The sequence below is a fragment of the Nestor notabilis genome, unplaced genomic scaffold (assembly GCF_000696875.1).
Source record: "Nestor notabilis isolate BGI_N333 unplaced genomic scaffold, ASM69687v1 scaffold29206, whole genome shotgun sequence".
NCBI classification, from domain to species: Eukaryota; Metazoa; Chordata; class Aves; order Psittaciformes; family Psittacidae; genus Nestor; species Nestor notabilis.
In genome coordinates, this window is record NW_009932870.1 from 20,603 (window position 1) to 24,518 (window position 3,916).

The 3,916-nt window shown below is 41.4% G+C and overlaps 1 protein-coding gene across 1 annotated transcript in view; it reads left to right on the plus strand.

Annotated features, from left to right (window-relative positions):
• RAB11FIP4 (RAB11 family interacting protein 4 (class II)) overlaps positions 1–3,462 on the plus strand; it is a gene marked incomplete at its 5' end in the record, with an annotated part of 13,011 nt that extends 9,549 nt beyond the window's left edge. Inside the window, 4 exons of the mRNA XM_010016602.1 lie at positions 112–249; positions 733–891; positions 1,231–1,374; positions 2,862–3,462. Of these exons, the coding sequence (XP_010014904.1) occupies positions 112–249; positions 733–891; positions 1,231–1,374; positions 2,862–2,978 (558 nt within the window). The remainder of the gene's footprint in view (positions 1–111; positions 250–732; positions 892–1,230; positions 1,375–2,861) is intronic.
• Between the last annotated feature and the right edge of the window lie 454 nt (positions 3,463–3,916).

A 3,916-nucleotide genomic window follows, 5' to 3' on the forward strand; every position in this document is an offset into this window, starting at 1 on the left:
CCCGGAGACACATGCCAGCTTATGACCAGCTGTGTCTATATAGTTGTGTGGTAAAACTGAAGATGGCTCATGCACTTGCAAACTAGCTGTGAAGTTGCCCATTTGTTCTAGGAAAGGCAACGCATGTCAGATAGGTTGGAAGACACCAGTCTGCGACTGAAGGACGAGATGGATTTGTACAAGAGAATGATGGACAAGCTGCGGCAGAACAGACTGGAGTTTAACAAGGAGAGGGAAGCCACACAGGAGGTAAGTGTGAGTTCCAGGCAGCTATATCTCATCTGCATGGAAGCCCATCTGAGAAAGAATGGACAGACAGGATGAACACTGAAAATACAGTATCCAGTGAATGTATTACTGCGTTGTATTTCTGTGGGAGGGGTACCCATAGGGCGATGAATGCTGCAAGAATAAATGTAAACACTTTGGGTCAGGGGTTGCCATCTCTTTGAGAACATGCAGCCTTGAATGTGTGCCCTAAGATTTCATTTACTAGGTTTGCAAGGGGAATTATGCCTCTCAGACATGAAGCTTAGAGATCAGAGCCACGTCTAGCTCTGCAGAGGTTTAAATGGCCTGTTCATCCATAGAAGAGCAAGTGGCTCTATTGTAGGGCTATCGGGCCTCAGCCACGTTCACAGAGTACTGGTGTTGGAGTACAGAGACGGCTGCTTACAGGGATGGCTGGTTGTGCAGAGACTGGAGAGACATGGCCTGCTTGCATGCCCACAGCTCATCGAAGACTTGCGGAAGGAACTGGAGCACTTGCAGCTGTACAAGCTGGAATGTGAGCGTCCTGGACGGGGGAGAAGCTCTTCATCCAGTGTGAGTGAATTCAACGCCAAAACCAGAGAGGTGGAAATGGAGCATGAAATAAAAAGGCTGAAGCAGGTGAGTTGGAAGGGCCTCTTGATCTCTGATTTCTGCTTTGAAAAATGCCTATAGCTGCATCTCATAGAATACTGCTTTTAGATTTCACATCCCCCTTCTCACACAAGCACAAGACCCATCCTGCATCTCTCTGGGACTTCTTTGGACAGGCAGTGTAAATTGTGCATGTAGGAAATGCCTGTGATGCAGTCAGGGCAGCCTCGTCACTGGTGGCAAGAGAGTTGCTTAGAACTTTCAGCCTTACCATATATCATCCAAGCTACCTGTGATTTAAACGTATTTTTCAGTGAAGCATTATAAGAAGAACTTAAATCAGTGGGGTTTTTTTATCCTAAATAGGAGAATCAGAAACTTCGTGACCAAAATGATGATCTTAATGGACAGATCCTAAGTCTTAGTCTCTATGAAGCTAAAAACCTCTTTGCAACACAAACAAAAGCGCAGTCACTGGCTGCTGAAATTGATTCTGCATCAAGAGATGAGGTAATGTGCTTTTTCAATCAAGTACTACATCCAAAAATATGCGGGTTTCAATGTAATTAGCTGTCAAGGTTAAACTATTTGAAGCTGACACATGAACAGCAGATGAAATCTGCTTTGCTGGGAGGACTTCAGAAGTGTTGGAAGATTTGCCTTGAATCTGACAGTGGTTTTGAATGCTCCTTTTAATAAAAATCTTCCATTTGTCTCTAAAAAGATTGGAATTATTAGAATCTCAGTGAAATGTTTTACAATGGATTGTAACAATTTTAACATCTGCTGCCTTACCAGGGTATTGTGATATTATGACCTTAATTTCACACAAATTAACATAGCTACTTAAATTTTTACTTTCTCTTCTAGATTCAGTTCTCAGTTCAGTAACAAGCTCTCACTTAGGTCTATGTTTGAGCTGTATGTTCCCAGTAGCAGAGCTGAATTCTTGAAGAAAGTAGGTAGTGTGCAAGGACAGATCATGAGATCAGGCCAGTGAGTATGTAAGAGCTCCCAGGGAAGAAGACAGGTTAGTGATGAAGTTGATTAAAAGGAATTGTTTGCTGTTTATGCTTCACTTGTTCTGGACAGAACTTCCCATTTCTTCTTCAAGAGGCATCCTGTGACAGACCTTTTTACCCAGTCTATATTTGAATGACCGTTTTAGCCTTAGCTCCTGGGCAGTCAGTCCCTTGAAGTGAAGTACATACTTGAGTTTCTTGCTGACCCAGAGCACTGTGAAGAAAGACTGTTTAATTGTTCAACTCTAATGATTTATTTTTTCTTCTTGACAATAGCAAAAGTCCAGTTTGCTTTTACCTAATTATTTCTCCTTGTGAATCTTATGACTCTGGCTCATGCAAGGAGTACCCAGCACTCCCCCTGTAAAGGAGGAAGTGCCTTACAACTGTGACCCAGGCTTAGTAAACCTTACAGACCTGCATAAACTTTATCCGTTGTGCCTTTTTTTCCTGTATAATCAAAATGAAGGTTAAGAAACTGCAGACTTGGGGAGGAACTTTATCAAGACTAATGAAAATGGATGCCCAGATCACACTAGGGTGGATCTGGGGCTCTAATGCTCCTCGACAGCTTTGTCAGTTTGGCATTAAACATGCAGAGTATAAAAAGCAAGCAGTCTTCATCTTTTGGAGAGTTTGAGGGGCCAATTGAGTATTGTGAAGCTCTTGCGCTCTGAGATGGGGAAGCTGACCCATGATGTGGGTGCAGGATGGATTGGTGTGTTAAATAGGGAATTCCTGTCAAATAACCTCCCAAAAGATCCCTGGTGATGACTGTTCACCACCTTTCTTAATAGTAAAGGTCTTTAACATCCAGATTGTTTCCAATACAGAAAGAGGGAGGAACTAGAGGTAGAATAACTATCTCAAAAGGTGATACTGAGTAGGTACTAGCCTCTTATCTGTCTGAATTTCATGCTATTATGTCAACTAGTGAGACTGTTACAAAATTAACTTTGAAATGTTGTGTTTCAGCTCATGGAAGCCCTCAAAGAACAGGAAGAGATCAATTACAGATTGCGACAGTATATGGACAAGATCATTTTGGCAATCCTAGACCACAATCCGTCTATCTTGGAAATAAAGAATTGAAGAGAATAAGAGAAGGAAAAGCAGCAACTGCCTGATATTTCTGCACATGCCACTGGATCTAAACAACACTCTGATACTGTAAATTAATCTATAAATATATATATACACACTGTGTGTGAGTGTGGGTGCGCGGGTGTGTTTATATGATGTTTGGTACACTGTTCTTTGTCATTGAATTGGCTTGGTTAGACTTTTTCCATGCACTTTCAATACCTGTGATAAGATGGATACTGTATATTAATGTAATAACAATATAACTGGATCATGCTGTTTTAGATACTGGACAAAATTTCTCTACCTCTAGCTGTAAAGGTAAAAAAGACAATGGAAACACATGGATGTGGCCCTAACTTTAGGAGCAAGAATTGTTCTTTCGTTCTTCCAGGAATTTGGGTACCAGAAACCAATTAACATACCCAGGTTCAGTTCCTGACTGGTGCTGACTGTGTATTTCCTATTTGATTTAGTTTTAGTACTTAAACCACTCATAGGATAAAAACAGAAAAGACACTTTGGGGAAAAGGAAGGACTTGGAGTAAAAGGGAAGAAGAGGAAGATATTGCAGAATTGTTGCTATTTGTGAAAAATCACCATCCACTTGTTTGCCACTGTCAGCACAAAGTGCTTTTTATGTAAGATCACTTTGGAGCCTGTTTTGGGATGCTCTGAGCCAACCTGCTGTTCAGTGTGTGTGAGCATGTGTATTTTTATGCCAGGGTCCCTGTGTAGCATTGAGACAAAGAAACTCTTCAAATCTGTTCCCCTATTTTCAGGGGTTTATCTTGGCCATTAGGATGAATTCTGGGATCCTGCCCCTTCCCCTCTCCATTAATTTTAAAGATTTCACTGAAGGGAGCACATTCTAATTCTTACAAAAAACAGAAAAGAAAAATTGCATGAAATAGGTCACATCAAGGGGAGGAGGAGCAGCCCTTGAA